Source organism: Salvelinus alpinus, chromosome 18, assembly GCF_045679555.1.
Source record: "Salvelinus alpinus chromosome 18, SLU_Salpinus.1, whole genome shotgun sequence".
Taxonomy (NCBI): domain Eukaryota; kingdom Metazoa; phylum Chordata; class Actinopteri; order Salmoniformes; family Salmonidae; genus Salvelinus; species Salvelinus alpinus.
Window position 1 is genome coordinate 46,392,007 of NC_092103.1, and position 21,023 is coordinate 46,413,029.

At 45.1% G+C, this 21,023-nt stretch overlaps 1 protein-coding gene across 2 annotated transcripts in view; it reads left to right on the top strand.

Moving 5' to 3' along the window:
- Window positions 1-20,609, top strand: part of LOC139544415 (thioredoxin-like protein 1) — a 27,296-nt gene extending 6,687 nt beyond the window's left edge. For both annotated transcript variants that reach the window (XM_071351473.1, XM_071351472.1), the window contains exons 4-8: window positions 16,558-16,680; window positions 17,459-17,528; window positions 17,765-17,937; window positions 19,167-19,271; window positions 20,097-20,609. In XM_071351473.1, the coding sequence (XP_071207574.1) occupies window positions 16,558-16,680; window positions 17,459-17,528; window positions 17,765-17,937; window positions 19,167-19,271; window positions 20,097-20,126 (501 nt within the window). In that variant the 3' untranslated portion in view covers window positions 20,127-20,609. The remainder of the gene's footprint in view (window positions 1-16,557; window positions 16,681-17,458; window positions 17,529-17,764; window positions 17,938-19,166; window positions 19,272-20,096) is intronic.
- Window positions 20,610-21,023: the final 414 nt, after the last annotated feature.

Consider the following 21,023-nt stretch of genomic DNA (forward strand, 5'->3'; position numbering starts at 1 on the left):
ACTTAACATGGGCGTGTGATGTAGACTTAACATGGGCGTGTGATGTAGACTTAACATGGGCGTGTAATGTGGACTTAACATGGGCGTGTAATGTGGACTTAACATGGGCGTGTGATGTAGACTTAACATGGGCGTGTGATGTAGACTTAACATGGGCGTGTAATGTGGACTTAACATGGGCGTGTAATGTGGACTTAACATGGGCGTGTGATGTAGACTTAACATGGGCTTGCAATGTGGACTTAACATGGGCGTGTAATGTGGACTTAACGTGGGCGTGTAATGTGGACTTAACGTGGGCGTGTAATGTGGACTTAACGTGGGCTTGCAATGTGGACTTAACATGGGCGTGTAATGTGGACTTAACATGGGCGTGTAATGTGGACTTAACATGGGCGTGTAATGTGAACTTAACATGGGCGTGTGATGTAGACTTAACATGGGCGTGTGATGTAGACTTAACATGGGCGTGTGATGTAGACTTAACATGGGCGTGTGATGTAGACTTAACATGGGCGTGTGATGTAGACTTAACATGGGCGTGTGATGTAGACTTAACATGGGCGTGTGATGTAGACTTAACATGGGCGTGTAATGTGGACTTAACATGGGCGTGTAATGTGGACTTAACATGGGCGTGTGATGTAGACTTAACATGGGCGTGTGATGTAGACTTAACATGGGCGTGTAATGTGGACTTAACATGGGCGTGTAATGTGGACTTAACATGGGCGTGTGATGTAGACTTAACATGGGCGTGTGATGTAGACTTAACATGGGTGTGTGATGTAGACTTAACATGGGCGTGTGATGTAGACTTAACATGGGCGTGTGATGTGGACTTAACATGGGCGTGTAATGTGGACTTAACATGGGCGTGTAATGTGGACTTAACATGGGCGTGTGATGTAGACTTAACATGGGCGTGTGATGTAGACTTAACATGGGCGTGTGATGTGGACTTAACATGGGCGTGTAATGTGGACTTAACATGGGCGTGTAATGTGGACTTAACATGGGCGTGTAATGTGGACTTAACATGGGCTTGTAATGTAGACTTAACATGGGCTTGTAATGTGGACTTAACATGGGCGTGTAATGTGGACTTAACATGGGCGTGTGATGTAGACTTAACATGGGCTTGTAATGTGGACTTAACATGGGCGTGCAATGTGGACTTAACATGGGCGTGTAATGTAGACTTAACATGGGCGTGTAATGTGGACTTAACATGGGCGTGTAATGTGGACTTAACATGGGCGTGTGATGTGGACTTAACATGGGCGTGTGATGTGAACTTAACGTGGGCGTGTAATGTGGACTTAACGTGGGCGTGTGATGTGGACTTAACATGGGCGTGTAATGTGGACTTAACATGGGCGTGTAATGTGGACTTAACATGGGCGTGTAATGTGAACTTAACATGGGCGTGTGATGTAGACTTAACATGGGCGTGTGATGTAGACTTAACATGGGCGTGTGATGTAGACTTAACATGGGCGTGTGATGTAGACTTAACATGGGCGTGTGATGTAGACTTAACATGGGCGTGTGATGTAGACTTAACATGGGCGTGTAATGTGGACTTAACATGGGCGTGTAATGTGGACTTAACATGGGCGTGTGATGTAGACTTAACATGGGCGTGTGATGTAGACTTAACATGGGCGTGTAATGTGGACTTAACATGGGCGTGTAATGTGGACTTAACATGGGCGTGTGATGTAGACTTAACATGGGCTTGCAATGTGGACTTAACGTGGGCGTGTAATGTGGACTTAACGTGGGCGTGTAATGTGGACTTAACGTGGGCGTGTAATGTGGACTTAACGTGGGCTTGCAATGTGGACTTAACATGGGCGTGTAATGTGGACTTAACATGGGCGTGTAATGTGGACTTAACATGGGCGTGTAATGTGAACTTAACATGGGCGTGTGATGTAGACTTAACATGGGCGTGTGATGTAGACTTAACATGGGCGTGTGATGTAGACTTAACATGGGCGTGTGATGTAGACTTAACATGGGCGTGTGATGTAGACTTAACATGGGCGTGTGATGTAGACTTAACATGGGCGTGTGATGTAGACTTAACATGGGCGTGTAATGTGGACTTAACATGGGCGTGTAATGTGGACTTAACATGGGCGTGTGATGTAGACTTAACATGGGCGTGTGATGTAGACTTAACATGGGCGTGTAATGTGGACTTAACATGGGCGTGTAATGTGGACTTAACATGGGCGTGTAATGTGGACTTAACATGGGCGTGTGATGTAGACTTAACATGGGCGTGTGATGTAGACTTAACATGGGTGTGTGATGTAGACTTAACATGGGCGTGTGATGTAGACTTAACATGGGCGTGTGATGTGGACTTAACATGGGCGTGTAATGTGGACTTAACATGGGCGTGTAATGTGGACTTAACATGGGCGTGTGATGTAGACTTAACATGGGCGTGTGATGTAGACTTAACATGGGCGTGTGATGTAGACTTAACATGGGCGTGTGATGTAGACTTAACATGGGCGTGTGATGTGGACTTAACATGGGCTTGCGATGTGGACTTAACATGGGGTTGCAATGTGGACTTAACATGTGCGTGTAATGTGGACTTAACATGGGCGTGTAATGTGGACTTAACATGGGCGTGTAATGTGGACTTAACATGGGCGTGTGATGTGGACTTAACATGGGCGTGTAATGTGGACTTAACATGGGCGTGTAATGTGGACTTAACATGGGCGTGTGATGTAGACTTAACATGGGCGTGTGATGTAGACTTAACATGGGCGTGTGATGTAGACTTAACATGGGCGTGTAATGTGGACTTAACATGGGCGTGTGATGTAGACTTAACATGGGCGTGTGATGTAGACTTAACATGGGCGTGTGATGTAGACTTAACATGGGCGTGTGATGTAGACTTAACATGGGCGTGTGATGTAGACTTAACATGGGCGTGTAATGTGGACTTAACATGGGCGTGTAATGTGGACTTAACATGGGCGTGTGATGTAGACTTAACATGGGCGTGTGATGTAGACTTAACATGGGCGTGTAATGTGGACTTAACATGGGCGTGTAATGTGGACTTAACATGGGCGTGTGATGTAGACTTAACATGGGCGTGTGATGTAGACTTAACATGGGTGTGTGATGTAGACTTAACATGGGCGTGTGATGTAGACTTAACATGGGCGTGTGATGTGGACTTAACATGGGCGTGTAATGTGGACTTAACATGGGCGTGTAATGTGGACTTAACATGGGCGTGTGATGTAGACTTAACATGGGCGTGTGATGTAGACTTAACATGGGCGTGTGATGTAGACTTAACATGGGCGTGTGATGTAGACTTAACATGGGCGTGTGATGTGGACTTAACATGGGCTTGCGATGTGGACTTAACATGGGCTTGCGATGTGGACTTAACATGGGCGTGTAATGTGGACTTAACATGGGCGTGTAATGTGGACTTAACATGGGCGTGTAATGTGGACTTAACATGGGCGTGTGATGTGGACTTAACATGGGCGTGTGATGTAGACTTAACATGGGCGTGTGATGTAGACTTAACATGGGCGTGTAATGTGGACTTAACATGGGCGTGTAATGTGGACTTAACATGGGCGTGTGATGTAGACTTAACATGGGCGTGTGATGTAGACTTAACATGGGTGTGTGATGTAGACTTAACATGGGCGTGTGATGTAGACTTAACATGGGCGTGTGATGTGGACTTAACATGGGCGTGTAATGTGGACTTAACATGGGCGTGTAATGTGGACTTAACATGGGCGTGTGATGTAGACTTAACATGGGCGTGTGATGTAGACTTAACATGGGCGTGTGATGTAGACTTAACATGGGCGTGTGATGTAGACTTAACATGGGCGTGTGATGTGGACTTAACATGGGCTTGCGATGTGGACTTAACATGGGCTTGCAATGTGGACTTAACATGTGCGTGTAATGTGGACTTAACATGGGCGTGTAATGTGGACTTAACATGGGCGTGTAATGTGGACTTAACATGGGCGTGTGATGTGGACTTAACATGGGCGTGTAATGTGGACTTAACATGGGCGTGTAATGTGGACTTAACATGGGCGTGTGATGTAGACTTAACATGGGCGTGTGATGTAGACTTAACATGGGCGTGTGATGTAGACTTAACATGGGCGTGTAATGTGGACTTAACATGGGCGTGTGATGTAGACTTAACATGGGCGTGTGATGTAGACTTAACATGGGCGTGTGATGTAGACTTAACATGGGCGTGTGATGTAGACTTAACATGGGCGTGTGATGTAGACTTAACATGGGCGTGTAATGTGGACTTAACATGGGCGTGTAATGTGGACTTAACATGGGCGTGTGATGTAGACTTAACATGGGCGTGTGATGTAGACTTAACATGGGCGTGTAATGTGGACTTAACATGGGCGTGTAATGTGGACTTAACATGGGCGTGTAATGTGGACTTAACATGGGCGTGTGATGTAGACTTAACATGGGCGTGTGATGTAGACTTAACATGGGTGTGTGATGTAGACTTAACATGGGCGTGTGATGTAGACTTAACATGGGCGTGTGATGTGGACTTAACATGGGCGTGTAATGTGGACTTAACATGGGCGTGTAATGTGGACTTAACATGGGCGTGTGATGTAGACTTAACATGGGCGTGTGATGTAGACTTAACATGGGCGTGTGATGTAGACTTAACATGGGCGTGTGATGTAGACTTAACATGGGCGTGTGATGTGGACTTAACATGGGCTTGCGATGTGGACTTAACATGGGCTTGCGATGTGGACTTAACATGGGCGTGTAATGTGGACTTAACATGGGCGTGTAATGTGGACTTAACATGGGCGTGTAATGTGGACTTAACATGGGCGTGTGATGTGGACTTAACATGGGCGTGTGATGTAGACTTAACATGGGCGTGTGATGTAGACTTAACATGGGCGTGTAATGTGGACTTAACATGGGCGTGTAATGTGGACTTAACATGGGCGTGTGATGTAGACTTAACATGGGCGTGTGATGTAGACTTAACATGGGCGTGTAATGTGGACTTAACATGGGCGTGTAATGTGGACTTAACATGGGCGTGTAATGTGGACTTAACATGGGCGTGTAATGTGGACTTAACATGGGCGTGTGATGTGGACTTAACATGGGCGTGTGATGTAGACTTAACATGGGCGTGTGATGTAGACTTAACATGGGCGTGTAATGTGGACTTAACATGGGCGTGTAATGTGGACTTAACATGGGCGTGTGATGTAGACTTAACATGGGCGTGTGATGTAGACTTAACATGGGCGTGTAATGTGGACTTAACATGGGCGTGTAATGTGGACTTAACATGGGCGTGTAATGTGGACTTAACATGGGCGTGTGATGTAGACTTAACATGGGCGTGTGATGTAGACTTAACATGGGTGTGTGATGTAGACTTAACATGGGCGTGTGATGTAGACTTAACATGGGCGTGTGATGTGGACTTAACATGGGCGTGTAATGTGGACTTAACATGGGCGTGTAATGTGGACTTAACATGGGCGTGTGATGTAGACTTAACATGGGCGTGTGATGTAGACTTAACATGGGCGTGTGATGTAGACTTAACATGGGCGTGTGATGTAGACTTAACATGGGCGTGTAATGTGGACTTAACATGGGCGTGTAATGTGGACTTAACATGGGCGTGTGATGTAGACTTAACATGGGCGTGTGATGTAGACTTAACATGGGCGTGTAATGTGGACTTAACATGGGCGTGTAATGTGGACTTAACATGGGCGTGTAATGTGGACTTAACATGGGCGTGTGATGTAGACTTAACATGGGCGTGTGATGTAGACTTAACATGGGTGTGTGATGTAGACTTAACATGGGCGTGTGATGTAGACTTAACATGGGCGTGTGATGTGGACTTAACATGGGCGTGTAATGTGGACTTAACATGGGCGTGTAATGTGGACTTAACATGGGCGTGTGATGTAGACTTAACATGGGCGTGTGATGTAGACTTAACATGGGCGTGTGATGTAGACTTAACATGGGCGTGTGATGTAGACTTAACATGGGCGTGTGATGTGGACTTAACATGGGCTTGCGATGTGGACTTAACATGGGCTTGCAATGTGGACTTAACATGGGCGTGTAATGTGGACTTAACATGGGCGTGTAATGTGGACTTAACATGGGCGTGTAATGTGGACTTAACATGGGCGTGTGATGTGGACTTAACATGGGCGTGTAATGTGGACTTAACATGGGCGTGTAATGTGGACTTAACATGGGCGTGTGATGTAGACTTAACATGGGCGTGTGATGTAGACTTAACATGGGCGTGTGATGTAGACTTAACATGGGCGTGTGATGTAGACTTAACATGGGCGTGTGATGTGGACTTAACATGGGCTTGCAATGTAGACTTAACATGGGCGTGTGATGTAGACTTAACATGGGCGTGTGATGTAGACTTAACATGGGCGTGTAATGTGGACTTAACATGGGCTTGCAATGTGGACTTAACATGGGCGTGTAATGTGGACTTAACATGGGCGTGTAATGTAGACTTAACATGGGCGTGTAATGTGAACTTAACATGGGCTTGTAATGTGGACTTAACATGGGCGTGTAATGTGGACTTAACATGGGCGTGTAATGTGGACTTAACATGGGCGTGTGATGTGGACTTAACATGGGCTTGTAATGTGGACTTAACATGGGCGTGTGATGTGGACTTAACATGGGCTTGTAATGTAGACTTAACATGGGCGTGTAATGTGAACTTAACATGGGCTTGTAATGTGGACTTAACATGGGCGTGTAATGTGGACTTAACATGGGCGTGTAATGTGGACTTAACATGGGCGTGTAATGTGGACTTAACATGGGCGTGTAATGTGAACTTAACATGGGCGTGTAATGTGGACTTAACATGGGCGTGTAATGTGAACTTAACATGGGCGTGTGATGTAGACTTAACATGGGCGTGTGATGTAGACTTAACATGGGCGTGTGATGTAGACTTAACATGGGCGTGTGATGTAGACTTAACATGGGCGTGTGATGTAGACTTAACATGGGCGTGTAATGTGGACTTAACATGGGCGTGTAATGTGGACTTAACATGGGCGTGTGATGTAGACTTAACATGGGCGTGTGATGTAGACTTAACATGGGCGTGTAATGTGGACTTAACATGGGCGTGTAATGTGGACTTAACATGGGCGTGTGATGTAGACTTAACATGGGCGTGTGATGTAGACTTAACATGGGCGTGTGATGTAGACTTAACATGGGCGTGTGATGTAGACTTAACATGGGCGTGTGATGTAGACTTAACATGGGCGTGTGATGTAGACTTAACATGGGCGTGTAATGTGGACTTAACATGGGCGTGTAATGTGGACTTAACATGGGCGTGTGATGTAGACTTAACATGGGCGTGTGATGTAGACTTAACATGGGCGTGTGATGTAGACTTAACATGGGTGTGTGATGTAGACTTAACATGGGCGTGTGATGTAGACTTAACATGGGCGTGTAATGTGGACTTAACATGGGCTTGCAATGTGGACTTAACATGGGCGTGTAATGTGGACTTAACATGGGCGTGTAATGTGGACTTAACATGGGCGTGTAATGTGGACTTAACATGGGCTTGTAATGTGGACTTAACATGGGCGTGTAATGTGGACTTAACATGGGCGTGTAATGTGGACTTAACATGGGCGTGTAATGTGGACTTAACATGGGCGTGTGATGTGGACTTAACATGGGCTTGTAATGTGGACTTAACATGGGCGTGTGATGTGGACTTAACATGGGCTTGTAATGTAGACTTAACATGGGCGTGTAATGTGGACTTAACATGGGCGTGTAATGTAGACTTAACATGGGCTTGTAATGTGGACTTAACATGGGCGTGTAATGTGGACTTAACATGGGCGTGTAATGTGGACTTAACATGGGCGTGTAATGTGGACTTAACATGGGCGTGTGATGTGGACTTAACATGGGCTTGTAATGTGGACTTAACATGGGCGTGTGATGTGGACTTAACATGGGCTTGTAATGTAGACTTAACATGGGCGTGTAATGTGAACTTAACATGGGCTTGTAATGTGGACTTAACATGGGCGTGTAATGTGGACTTAACATGGGCGTGTAATGTGGACTTAACATGGGCGTGTGATGTGGACTTAACATGGGCGTGTAATGTGGACTTAACATGGGCTTGCAATGTGGACTTAACATGGGCGTGTAATGTGGACTTAACATGGGCGTGTAATGTGGACTTAACATGGGCGTGTGATGTAGACTTAACATGGGCGTGTGATGTAGACTTAACATGGGCGTGTGATGTAGACTTAACATGGGCGTGTGATGTAGACTTAACATGGGCGTGTGATGTGGACTTAACATGGGCTTGCGATGTGGACTTAACATGGGCTTGCAATGTGGACTTAACATGGGCGTGTAATGTGGACTTAACATGGGCGTGTAATGTGGACTTAACATGGGCGTGTAATGTGGACTTAACATGGGCGTGTGATGTGGACTTAACATGGGCGTGTGATGTAGACTTAACATGGGCGTGTGATGTAGACTTAACATGGGCGTGTAATGTGGACTTAACATGGGCGTGTAATGTGGACTTAACATGGGCGTGTGATGTAGACTTAACATGGGCGTGTGATGTAGACTTAACATGGGCGTGTAATGTGGACTTAACATGGGCGTGTAATGTGGACTTAACATGGGCGTGTAATGTGGACTTAACATGGGCGTGTGATGTAGACTTAACATGGGCGTGTGATGTAGACTTAACATGGGTGTGTGATGTAGACTTAACATGGGCGTGTGATGTAGACTTAACATGGGCGTGTGATGTGGACTTAACATGGGCGTGTAATGTGGACTTAACATGGGCGTGTAATGTGGACTTAACATGGGCGTGTGATGTAGACTTAACATGGGCGTGTGATGTAGACTTAACATGGGCGTGTGATGTAGACTTAACATGGGCGTGTGATGTAGACTTAACATGGGCGTGTAATGTGGACTTAACATGGGCGTGTAATGTGGACTTAACATGGGCGTGTGATGTAGACTTAACATGGGCGTGTGATGTAGACTTAACATGGGCGTGTAATGTGGACTTAACATGGGCGTGTAATGTGGACTTAACATGGGCGTGTAATGTGGACTTAACATGGGCGTGTGATGTAGACTTAACATGGGCGTGTGATGTAGACTTAACATGGGTGTGTGATGTAGACTTAACATGGGCGTGTGATGTAGACTTAACATGGGCGTGTGATGTGGACTTAACATGGGCGTGTAATGTGGACTTAACATGGGCGTGTAATGTGGACTTAACATGGGCGTGTGATGTAGACTTAACATGGGCGTGTGATGTAGACTTAACATGGGCGTGTGATGTAGACTTAACATGGGCGTGTGATGTGGACTTAACATGGGCTTGCGATGTGGACTTAACATGGGCTTGCAATGTGGACTTAACATGGGCGTGTAATGTGGACTTAACATGGGCGTGTAATGTGGACTTAACATGGGCGTGTAATGTGGACTTAACATGGGCGTGTGATGTGGACTTAACATGGGCGTGTAATGTGGACTTAACATGGGCGTGTAATGTGGACTTAACATGGGCGTGTGATGTAGACTTAACATGGGCGTGTGATGTAGACTTAACATGGGCGTGTGATGTAGACTTAACATGGGCGTGTGATGTAGACTTAACATGGGCGTGTGATGTGGACTTAACATGGGCTTGCAATGTAGACTTAACATGGGCGTGTGATGTAGACTTAACATGGGCGTGTGATGTAGACTTAACATGGGCGTGTAATGTGGACTTAACATGGGCTTGCAATGTGGACTTAACATGGGCGTGTAATGTGGACTTAACATGGGCGTGTAATGTAGACTTAACATGGGCGTGTAATGTGAACTTAACATGGGCTTGTAATGTGGACTTAACATGGGCGTGTAATGTGGACTTAACATGGGCGTGTAATGTGGACTTAACATGGGCGTGTGATGTGGACTTAACATGGGCTTGTAATGTGGACTTAACATGGGCGTGTGATGTGGACTTAACATGGGCTTGTAATGTAGACTTAACATGGGCGTGTAATGTGAACTTAACATGGGCTTGTAATGTGGACTTAACATGGGCGTGTAATGTGGACTTAACATGGGCGTGTAATGTGGACTTAACATGGGCGTGTAATGTGGACTTAACATGGGCGTGTAATGTGAACTTAACATGGGCGTGTAATGTGGACTTAACATGGGCGTGTAATGTGAACTTAACATGGGCGTGTGATGTAGACTTAACATGGGCGTGTGATGTAGACTTAACATGGGCGTGTGATGTAGACTTAACATGGGCGTGTGATGTAGACTTAACATGGGCGTGTGATGTAGACTTAACATGGGCGTGTAATGTGGACTTAACATGGGCGTGTAATGTGGACTTAACATGGGCGTGTGATGTAGACTTAACATGGGCGTGTGATGTAGACTTAACATGGGCGTGTAATGTGGACTTAACATGGGCGTGTAATGTGGACTTAACATGGGCGTGTGATGTAGACTTAACATGGGCGTGTGATGTAGACTTAACATGGGCGTGTGATGTAGACTTAACATGGGCGTGTGATGTAGACTTAACATGGGCGTGTGATGTAGACTTAACATGGGCGTGTGATGTAGACTTAACATGGGCGTGTAATGTGGACTTAACATGGGCGTGTAATGTGGACTTAACATGGGCGTGTGATGTAGACTTAACATGGGCGTGTGATGTAGACTTAACATGGGCGTGTGATGTAGACTTAACATGGGCGTGTGATGTAGACTTAACATGGGCGTGTGATGTAGACTTAACATGGGCGTGTAATGTGGACTTAACATGGGCTTGCAATGTGGACTTAACATGGGCGTGTAATGTGGACTTAACTTGGGCGTGTAATGTGGACTTAACATGGGCGTGTAATGTGAACTTAACATGGGCTTGTAATGTGGACTTAACATGGGCGTGTAATGTGGACTTAACATGGGCGTGTAATGTGGACTTAACATGGGCGTGTAATGTGGACTTAACATGGGCGTGTGATGTGGACTTAACATGGGCTTGTAATGTGGACTTAACATGGGCGTGTGATGTGGACTTAACATGGGCTTGTAATGTAGACTTAACATGGGCGTGTAATGTGGACTTAACATGGGCGTGTAATGTAGACTTAACATGGGCTTGTAATGTGGACTTAACATGGGCGTGTAATGTGGACTTAACATGGGCGTGTAATGTGGACTTAACATGGGCGTGTAATGTGGACTTAACATGGGCGTGTGATGTGGACTTAACATGGGCTTGTAATGTGGACTTAACATGGGCGTGTGATGTGGACTTAACATGGGCGTGTAATGTGAACTTAACATGGGCTTGTAATGTGGACTTAACATGGGCGTGTAATGTGGACTTAACATGGGCGTGTGATGTGGACTTAACATGGGCTTGTAATGTGGACTTAACATGGGCTTGTAATGTGGACTTAACATGGGCGTGTAATGTGGACTTAACATGGGCTTGTAATGTGGACTTAACATGGGCGTGTAATGTGGACTTAACATGGGCGTGTGATGTGGACTTAACGTGGGCGTGTGATGTGGACTTAACGTGGGCTTGTAATGTGGACTTAACATGGGCGTGTAATGTGGACTTAACATGGGCTTGTAATGTGAACTTAACGTGGGCGTGTAATGTGGACTTAACGTGGGCGTGTGATGTGGACTTAACGTGGGCGTGTAATGTGGACTTAACGTGGGCTTGTAATGTGGACTTAACGTGGGCGTGTAATGTGAACTTAACATGGGCTTGTAATGTAGACTTAACATGGGCGTGTAATGTGGACTTAACATGGGCGTGTAATGTAGACTTAACATGGGCTTGTAATGTGGACTTAACATGGGCGTGTAATGTGGACTTAACATGGGCGTGTAATGTGGACTTAACATGGGCGTGTAATGTGGACTTAACATGGGCGTGTGATGTGGACTTAACATGGGCTTGTAATGTGGACTTAACATGGGCGTGTGATGTGGACTTAACATGGGCTTGTAATGTAGACTTAACATGGGCGTGTAATGTGAACTTAACATGGGCTTGTAATGTGGACTTAACATGGGCGTGTAATGTGGACTTAACATGGGCGTGTAATGTGGACTTAACATGGGCGTGTGATGTGGACTTAACATGGGCGTGTAATGTGGACTTAACATGGGCGTGTAATGTGGACTTAACATGGGCGTGTAATGTGGACTTAACATGGGCGTGTGATGTGGACTTAACATGGGCTTGTGATGTGGACTTAACATGGGCGTGTGATGTGGACTTAACATGGGCTTGTAATGTAGACTTAACATGGGCGTGTAATGTGAACTTAACATGGGCTTGTAATGTGGACTTAACATGGGCGTGTAATGTGGACTTAACATGGGCGTGTAATGTGGACTTAACATGGGCGTGTGATGTGGACTTAACATGGGCTTGTAATGTGGACTTACCATGGGCGTGTAATGTGGACTTAACATGGGCGTGTAATGTGGACTTAACATGGGCGTGTAATGTGGACTTAACATGGGCGTGTGATGTGGACTTAACATGGGCTTGTAATGTGGACTTAACATGGGCTTGTAATGTGGACTTAACATGGGCGTGTAATGTGGACTTAACATGGGCTTGTAATGTGGACTTAACATGGGCGTGTAATGTGGACTTAACGTGGGCGTGTGATGTGGACTTAACGTGGGCGTGTGATGTGGACTTAACGTGGGCTTGTAATGTGGACTTAACATGGGCGTGTAATGTGGACTTAACATGGGCTTGTAATGTGAACTTAACGTGGGCGTGTAATGTGGACTTAACGTGGGCGTGTGATGTGGACTTAACGTGGGCGTGTAATGTGGACTTAACGGGGGCTTGTAATGTGGACTTAACGTGGGCGTGTGATGTGGACTTAACGTGGGCGTGTGATGTGGACTTAACGTGGGCGTGTAATGTGGACTTAACGTGGGCGTGTAATGTGGACTTAACGTGGGCTTGTAATGTGGACTTAACGTGGGCGTGTGATGTGGACTTAACGTGGGCGTGTAATGTGGACTTAACGTGGGCGTGTAATGTGGACTTAACGTGGGCGTGTAATGTGGACTTAACGTGGGCGTGTAATGTGGACTTAACGTGGGCGTGTAATGTGGACTTAACGTGGGCGTGTAATGTGGACTTAACGTGGGCGTGTAATGTGGACTTAACGTGGGCGTGTAATGTGGACTTAACGTGGGCGTGTAATGTGGACTTAACATGGGCGTGTGATGTGGACTTAACGTGGGCTTGTAATGTGGACTTAACATGGGCGTGTGATGTGGACTTAACATGGGCTTGTAATGTAGACTTAACATGGGCGTGTAATGTGGACTTAACATGGGCGTGTAATGTAGACTTAACATGGGCTTGTAATGTGGACTTAACATGGGCGTGTAATGTGGACTTAACATGGGCGTGTAATGTGGACTTAACATGGGCTTGTAATGTGGACTTACCATGGGCGTGTAATGTGGACTTAACATGGGCGTGTAATGTGGACTTAACATGGGCGTGTAATGTGGACTTAACATGGGCGTGTGATGTGGACTTAACATGGGCTTGTAATGTGGACTTAACATGGGCTTGTAATGTGGACTTAACATGGGCGTGTAATGTGGACTTAACATGGGCTTGTAATGTGGACTTAACATGGGCGTGTAATGTGGACTTAACATGGGCGTGTGATGTGGACTTAACGTGGGCTTGTAATGTGGACTTAACATGGGCGTGTAATGTGGACTTAACATGGGCTTGTAATGTGAACTTAACGTGGGCGTGTAATGTGGACTTAACGTGGGCGTGTGATGTGGACTTAACGTGGGCGTGTAATGTGGACTTAACGTGGGCTTGTAATGTGGACTTAACGTGGGCGTGTGATGTGGACTTAACGTGGGCGTGTGATGTGGACTTAACGTGGGCGTGTAATGTGGACTTAACGTGGGCGTGTAATGTGGACTTAACATGGGCGTGTAATGTAGACTTAACATGGGCTTGTAATGTGGACTTAACATGGGCGTGTAATGTGGACTTAACATGGGCGTGTAATGTGGACTTAACATGGGCTTGTAATGTGGACTTACCATGGGCGTGTAATGTGGACTTAACATGGGCGTGTAATGTGGACTTAACATGGGCGTGTAATGTGGACTTAACATGGGCGTGTGATGTGGACTTAACATGGGCTTGTAATGTGGACTTAACATGGGCTTGTAATGTGGACTTAACATGGGCGTGTAATGTGGACTTAACATGGGCTTGTAATGTGGACTTAACATGGGCGTGTAATGTGGACTTAACATGGGCGTGTGATGTGGACTTAACGTGGGCTTGTAATGTGGACTTAACATGGGCGTGTAATGTGGACTTAACATGGGCTTGTAATGTGAACTTAACGTGGGCGTGTAATGTGGACTTAACGTGGGCGTGTGATGTGGACTTAACGTGGGCGTGTAATGTGGACTTAACGTGGGCTTGTAATGTGGACTTAACGTGGGCGTGTGATGTGGACTTAACGTGGGCGTGTGATGTGGACTTAACGTGGGCGTGTAATGTGGACTTAACGTGGGCGTGTAATGTGGACTTAACGTGGGCTTGTAATGTGGACTTAACGTGGGCGTGTGATGTGGACTTAACGTGGGCGTGTAATGTGGACTTAACGTGGGCGTGTAATGTGGACTTAACATGGGCGTGTAATGTGGACTTAACGTGGGCGTGTAATGTGGACTTAACGTGGGCGTGTAATGTGGACTTAACGTGGGCGTGTAATGTGGACTTAACGTGGGCGTGTAATGTGGACTTAACATGGGCGTGTGATGTGGACTTAACGTGGGCTTGTAATGTGGACTTAACATGGGCGTGTGATGTGGACTTAACATGGGCTTGTAATGTAGACTTAACATGGGCGTGTAATGTGGACTTAACATGGGCGTGTAATGTAGACTTAACATGGGCTTGTAATGTGGACTTAACATGGGCGTGTAATGTGGACTTAACATGGGCGTGTAATGTGGACTTAACATGGGCGTGTAATGTGGACTTAACATGGGCGTGTGATGTGGACTTAACATGGGCTTGTAATGTGGACTTAACATGGGTGTGTGATGTGGACTTAACATGGGCTTGTAATGTAGACTTAACATGGGCGTGTAATGTGAACTTAACATGGGCTTGTAATGTGGACTTAACATGGGCGTGTAATGTGGACTTAACATGGGCGTGTAATGTGGACTTAACATGGGCGTGTGATGTGGACTTAACATGTGCGTGTAATGTGGACTTAACATGGGCTTGTAATGTGGACTTAACATGGGCGTGTAATGTGGACTTAACATGGGCGTGTAATGTGGACTTAACATGGGCGTGTAATGTGGACTTAACATGGGCGTGTGATGTGGACTTAACATGGGCTTGTAATGTGGACTTAACATGGGCGTGTAATGTGGACTTAACATGGGCTTGTAATGTGGACTTAACATGGGCGTGTGATGTGGACTTAACGTGGGCGTGTGATGTGGACTTAACGTGGGCGTGTGATGTGGACTTAACGTGGGCTTGTAATGTGGACTTAACATGGGCGTGTAATGTGGACTTAACATGGGCGTGTGATGTGGACTTAACATGGGCGTGTGATGTGGACTTAACATGGGCTTGTAATGTGAACTTAACGTGGGCGTGTAATGTGGACTTAACGTGGGCGTGTGATGTGGACTTAACGTGGGCGTGTAATGTGGACTTAACGTGGGCTTGTAATGTGGACTTAACGTGGGCGTGTGATGTGGACTTAACGTGGGCGTGTGATGTGGACTTAACGTGGGCGTGTAATGTGGACTTAACGTGGGCGTGTAATGTGGACTTAACGTGGGCTTGTAATGTGGACTTAACGTGGGCGTGTGATGTGGACTTAACGTGGGCGTGTAATGTGGACTTAACATGGGCGTGTAATGTGGACTTAACGTGGGCGTGTAATGTGGACTTAACGTGGGCGTGTAATGTGGACTTAACGTGGGCGTGTAATGTGGACTTAACGTGGGCGTGTAATGTGGACTTAACGTGGACGTGTAATGTGGACTTAACGTGGGCGTGTAATGTGGACTTAACATGGGCGTGTAATGTGGACTTAACATGGGCGTGTAATGTGGACTTAACATGGGCGTGTAATGTGGACTTAACGTGGGCGTGTAATGTGGGCGTGTAATGTGGACTTAACATGGGCGTGTAATGTGGACTTAACGTGGGCGTGTAATGTGGACTTAACGTGGGCTTGTAATGTGGACTTAACATGGGCGTGTAATGTGGACTTAACATGGGCTTGCCTTGTCTGAATCATTTTGATACTGTGTCTGTGTGTTCAGATGGACCTGATGCCGTTTGTGAACAAAGCTGGCTGTGAGTGCCTAAATGAGAGCGACGAGAGCGGCTTTGACAACTGCTTAGTCAAGGACACCACCTACCTGGAGTCTGACTGTGATGAGCAGGTGAGTCTGAGGATGGATCACCATCAGCGTCTCCTTCGTTAGTTCAGAGCGGTCTGAATGTGTTGAAATTGTTCACTTCAGTGTGGCTACTTTCTAGTAGACTTTACAGGTTAGAACTAGCATCTGCTGTCCTTTTTCTATATTTACAAGGATAAAATCTCACTCGCCTGGTTAAAACAATGTCTTGTCTGTTGGGTTACTTTTTCATATGTATTCTTCTCCTGGGTGGTGTAACCTTCTGTAACCTCAGGCCAACCTGCAGACTAAACCGTCTTCCTGGCTGGTGTTACCTTCTGTAACCTCAGGCCAACCTGCAGGCTAAACTGTCTTCCTGGCTGGTGTTACCTTCTGTAACCTCAGGTCAACCTGCAGACTAAACTGTCTTCCTGGCTGGTGTTACCTTCTGTAACCTCAGGCCAACCTGCAGGCTAAACTGTCTTCCTGGCTGGTGTTACCTTCTGTAACCTCAGGTCAACCTGCAGACTAAACTGTCTTCCTGGCTGGTGTTACCTTCTGTAACCTCAGGTCAACCTGCAGACTAAACCGTCTTCCTGGCTGGTGTAACCTTCTGTAACCTCAGGCCAACCTGCAGACTAAACTGTCTTCCTGGCTGGTGTTACCTTCTGTAACCTCAGGCCAACCTGCAGACTAAACTGTCTTCCTGGCTGGTGTAACCTTCTGTAACCTCAGGCCAACCTGCAGACTAAATCGTCTTAGTAGATTTACGTGTCAGTGTGTAGTTATACTCCTCACTTAACCCATATTTTCCCCCCTTCAGCTCCTCGTTACGATGGCCTTTAACCAGCCTGTCAAGCTGTACTCAATGAAGCTGCAGTCCTCTGACTTCGGTGAGTCCTTACTCTTCCTGGGTGCACATAAATGTTGCTCCGTTCCTAGTAAAACATCCGTACCAGTCTAATTTTATTCAAGAAAAGCCTGTGAAATGTCATCCTTTGCCCGTTGAGTAGATGTTGGTGTTTTAATGGAATGATCACAGTCTATGTGTTGAGTTGAGTTCCCATGCTAGGTTGGGTTGCCTTGTTGTCTTATACATTCTGTATATCCCTTTTCTCCCTTTCAACAGCCCAGGCACCAAAGTGTGTGAAGATCTTCATTAACCTGCCTCGCTCCATGGACTTTGACGACGCTGAGCGGAGCGAAGCCACCCAGACTCTGGACTTGGCGGAGGAGGACTTCAAGGAAGACGGGTTGATTCCACTGAGATACGTCAAGTTCCAGAACGTTCAGAGCATCACCGTAAGTAGCGACTGTTTTCGAAGGTGTTACTTTGAAATGATCGGCAAAGGTACTTGGGAGTTCAATGCACTGTTCGTTCATGAGAGCATCTGCGAACTGACTACTTCGATATCATTTATTGTTATGTTTTATGTTGTCTCCTGTGTAACTATATATATATATATACAGTGATCCCTCGCCACTTCGCGGTTCACTTATCGCGGATTCGCTATTTCGCGGATTTTCATAATGCATTTTTTTTTTTTTTTTGGTGCATTGTGCTCTGCATTCTGATTCGCTAAAAACTCACTCCCGCTTCTTGTATCAAAACATGCTACGAATTGTGCTATCATTTTGTCGTCTCGTGCAGTTATGTGTACGTACATAAAACAGCTTGGCAAATTTACATTAAGTTGGCCAAATTATCTTGTAATTTCGAACATCTCCTAAACCCATAATGTCGACGAAACGGCCTGGACCGACAAAAGCACCTGCGGATGGGCCCAAACGGCGGAAGATGCTACCTATCTCAGATAAAGTTAAACTTCTGGACATGCTAAGGGAAGGTAAAAGCTATGCAGCCGTTGCTCGCCATTACGGAATCAATGAATCTTCCGTTCGTTACATAAAGAAGGAGGAAAAAAACATAAGGACGACAGCAGCAGTCAATTTTAATACGAATGCAAAAATTGAATGCTAATTTAAAAAAAAAAAAAAAAAGTTTTATATTTCGCGGATTTCACTTATCGCGGGTCATTTTCGGAACGTAACCCCCGCGATAAACGAGGGATTACTGTATACCGCTTTCTTGGACTCACTTGAAAAAGAGATGTACGTTCTCTTCTTAAATAACCGATGAATAAAAAATAAAATATATATAGTTTTAAGCCTTTCAGGAAATTCCTTTCCCTTGTCCCCTTTGTAACTCTGTTTTTGATGGAGGAGAGGGAGGAAGCCACTTATAACTATTGAGATGCAGCCCTGGTGTAATTAGTTATGTAAATATAGGACAATGCTATCATCTAGTGGCAAAAAGTGGTATTACTTTCCTCTCCTGTTCAACTGCAGTTTATTACACTCTAGCTGTGATATAAAGAATCTCTCTTATTGCATATAGGGAGTTTCAATACGTCTTGATTTTGCAATTTAGTTTCCAACCAAACCTGCGTGAAGTGAACTCCTTTAGTTTCTACTGGTTGTGTCCCCTGTAATGATATAATCTGTAAGTTCTTCCGTTTTTGATCTAACAGATGTTTGTGAAGAACAACCAAGGTGATGAAGAGACGACTAAAATCAACTACCTTACTTTTATCGGAACCCCTGTACAGGCAACAAACATGAACGACTTCAAACGGGTAAGATCTGGCCTCTACCGACAGCTATAGTAGTATTTCATGTTGGACGGAAGCGGTCTATTACAGTATGTTCACAATGTTCTTGTCGAGATTGTATGACATCTGCAATGATATATATAAAAAAATTAATGTGACTATAACCACATTTCCATCCACAGTTTTCTGAGAGTAAAGTCATACCGTATAAAAAATCAATTAAAAAATCACGACAGTTGTCATGGAAACGGGTAGTTTCGGTACAGTTTTATAAATGCCGACAGATAATTTGTTCGTTCGACGTGGTGGGATCTTTTTTGTGTCGGTAAAATTAATTATGCGAGAAATGGTGGTGAAATGCCTTTTTGATGTGCAAATATTTTATATAATATCCATCATATCGAAGTAAACTTGGAGTCACGCCATGATATGGTGTGTGATCCTCCCACTAGGACTCGGGGAAACCATGCAGTTTATTAGGCTACAGATTAAATAAGTTATGAACTTCACAGGGTGGTGAAAATGCAGTGATCTGGATGCTCCTTTCCAATAAATATCCAGGGTCTTATTCTGGTGACGTGATGATCGATTCTCTATTTAACACTAGTTTTATTATTTATTTTTATTTGGTACGTGAAAACTTAAGCGAAAAGTTTATTTTGTCTGCACTACCTCGTCACACACTGTTTTTTTTATCTGCAACAAGTCTGTTTGTTGGAAACACAATGTTGGGAAAAAATTAGAAGATTCGTATGAAAATCTCTAGAACAATTGGATGGAAACTTAAGAGTTTTAATTGTTTGCAAATTATTATTTTTTCTTCACACGGCTGTGTTTTTGTTTGACTAGGTTGTGGGCAAGAAAGGAGAGAGTCACTGAGAGGAGAGGAGAGGAGAGGAGAAGAAGAATGGCCATATTTCTGCGGTGATCCCCGTCTTTCTGCCAAAGCTGCTGGATGGGTCCGGGTCAGAGTCAGCTCTACTGTAATACAACACTGACAACCAACGATGTGTCCCAAATGGCATCATATTCCCTTTTATAGTGCACTGCTTTTGACCCTTTATAGTACAATACTTGTTTTGGACCTGATATCCATCCTGAAGTTTGGGCTTTGATCCAGGATCCAAAGACATGTCTGAGATCTAAAGTAGTGCACTATATAGGGAATAGGGTGCCAAAGCGCTCTGGTCTAAAGTAGTGCACTATATAGGGAATAGGGTGCCGTTCTGGATGTGAAGTCTATGAGCTGTCGTTTATGTCCGCCAGTGAAATCACCAAGATGAGGCATCTCAATCAATTAATTCAAACATTTTTATTGTAATTCAGACAAACACTGTAAATAAAAACACAATCCAAAAGGCATGTTGGTATTTGATGTCTCTTGAATAAATAAATTTAAAAAGTAAGGTTGCTCCACACCACCTCACAAAGACAAGGAAAAGAGATCTCCGACACCCAATGTTACCTCAAGTTTTCAGCGCTGACCAAATTTCAGGTCTGCCGAGTCAAACTTGGAACGTTGTGAAAATTCTGTACAACTTCCAGCTGAAGTTTACTGTGAACACTGAGGCTGTACCTGCTTTAAGTTCCAGTTTTACTGTGAACACTGAGGCTGTACCTGCTTTAAGTTCCAGTTTTACTGTGAACACTGAGGCTGTACCTGCTTTAAGTTCCAGTTTTACTGTGAACACTGAGGCTGTACCTGCTTTAAGTTCCAGTTTTACTGTGAACACTGAGGCTGTACCTGCTTTAAGTTCCAGTTTTAACAAGTGTCCA